At 55.8% G+C, this 1,109-nt stretch overlaps 1 protein-coding gene across 2 annotated transcripts; it reads left to right on the top strand.

Annotated features, from left to right (window-relative positions):
- The first annotated feature begins 40 nt into the window (after positions 1-40).
- On the top strand, positions 41-1,103 carry LOC107195414 (probable ATP-dependent RNA helicase DHX34). 2 transcript variants are annotated; one of them, XR_001516541.2, is made up of 3 exons: positions 71-372; positions 534-658; positions 771-1,103. XR_001516541.2 is itself a non-coding variant. In XM_025044179.1 (2 exons), the coding sequence occupies exons 1-2, from the start codon at positions 150-152 to the stop codon at positions 650-652; spliced, it is 342 nt and encodes a 113-aa protein (XP_024899947.1). In that variant the 5' UTR covers positions 41-149; the 3' UTR covers positions 653-1,103. The 2 variants fall into 2 exon arrangements, 1 of the variants encoding a protein (XP_024899947.1); XM_025044179.1 differs by having other exon boundaries at positions 41-372; positions 534-1,103.
- Positions 1,104-1,109: the final 6 nt, after the last annotated feature.

Here is a 1,109-nt window from a genome sequence, read left to right as displayed (position 1 = left end):
ATGGCCAGGGTCTGGGAGAAGAGGTGCCGGGCAGAGAGGCAGAAATGCAGGCAGACGATGGCGCTTCTCCCCTGCCTCTGTACCATGGGCCTTGACATCGAGTGTCTTAAAGTATCATGAGTTTGTGATCCGAACCCTCCCAGTGCTCCATGCCAGCTCATGTGTCCCTTCCCCGGGGGGTTCGGTTCTCATTCCAGATGAAGAGCATGAACGTGGGAGAACCGCGAGCCTTCCCCTTCATTGAGCCGTCCCCACCAGCCCGGCTGGAAACAGCCATCCTCTACCTCCGAGGCCAGGGCGCCCTGGACAGCTCAGAGTCCCTCATCCCCATCGGGTCCCTGCTGACCCAGCTGCCCGTGGACGTTGTGATTGGTGTGCGACCCCGCCTCGGGGTGATCGCACATGGCACTGGCTGGGTGCAGGGCAATGCCTGCTCTCCAAGTGACTCTGAATGACCTCCTCCTTCTCTGGGCCCTGTTCATCTATCCTCGGGGCAGAAAATATGTCTAATTCCTCTCTGTATCCTCATGCAGACTTCAGGGCCAACCACAGACAGTGTGCTCAGGGATGCTTTGGGCCGCCCTTCCATCGTCCCACGTGCCCCTCCATCCTTGTCGAGGAAGAAGCCAAAATGGCATCCTTCACCTGGTAGAAAGAGGTCAGTTTGGGAAACTTCAGACACCTGTTGGCCTGTATCTGACTCTGTCACTTATTAGCTGTGTTATCACCTGTATGAGACTCGGTTTTCTGAATTTTGAATGAGTGTACAGGAACCACCACGACAAACCCAGGCAGAAAGCTGAAGGAGAGGGTACTGTCTGCTCCAGTCCAGAAGTCTGATATCAAATTGAAAAAGCAGGAAGGCAACAGCGTCCTCAGGTAGGAGCCGCTGGGCGTTGAGGTTCACGGGGGGCAGAGGCCCCAAAACACATCAACGTGTACCTGGGATTGTCTGATCATTCTAGATCTCGAGTCCATGTTCTCAGCCCACGCACTACGATGGTAGGGAATCGGAGGCCCACAGAGGGGCTAGGGCCTTGTCTGTCATTTGTCTGCCTCTGGGACCTCATGTCTTGTGCTCGGCGCCCTTGGCCTTTTTGTGGAATTCA

The sequence above is a fragment of the Pteropus alecto genome, unplaced genomic scaffold (genome assembly GCF_000325575.1).
Source record: "Pteropus alecto unplaced genomic scaffold, ASM32557v1 Scaffold11582, whole genome shotgun sequence".
Taxonomy (NCBI): Eukaryota; Metazoa; Chordata; class Mammalia; order Chiroptera; family Pteropodidae; genus Pteropus; species Pteropus alecto.
The sequence above is the reverse complement of the archived record's forward strand: the minus strand, read 5'-3'. Positions and strand labels throughout refer to the sequence as shown.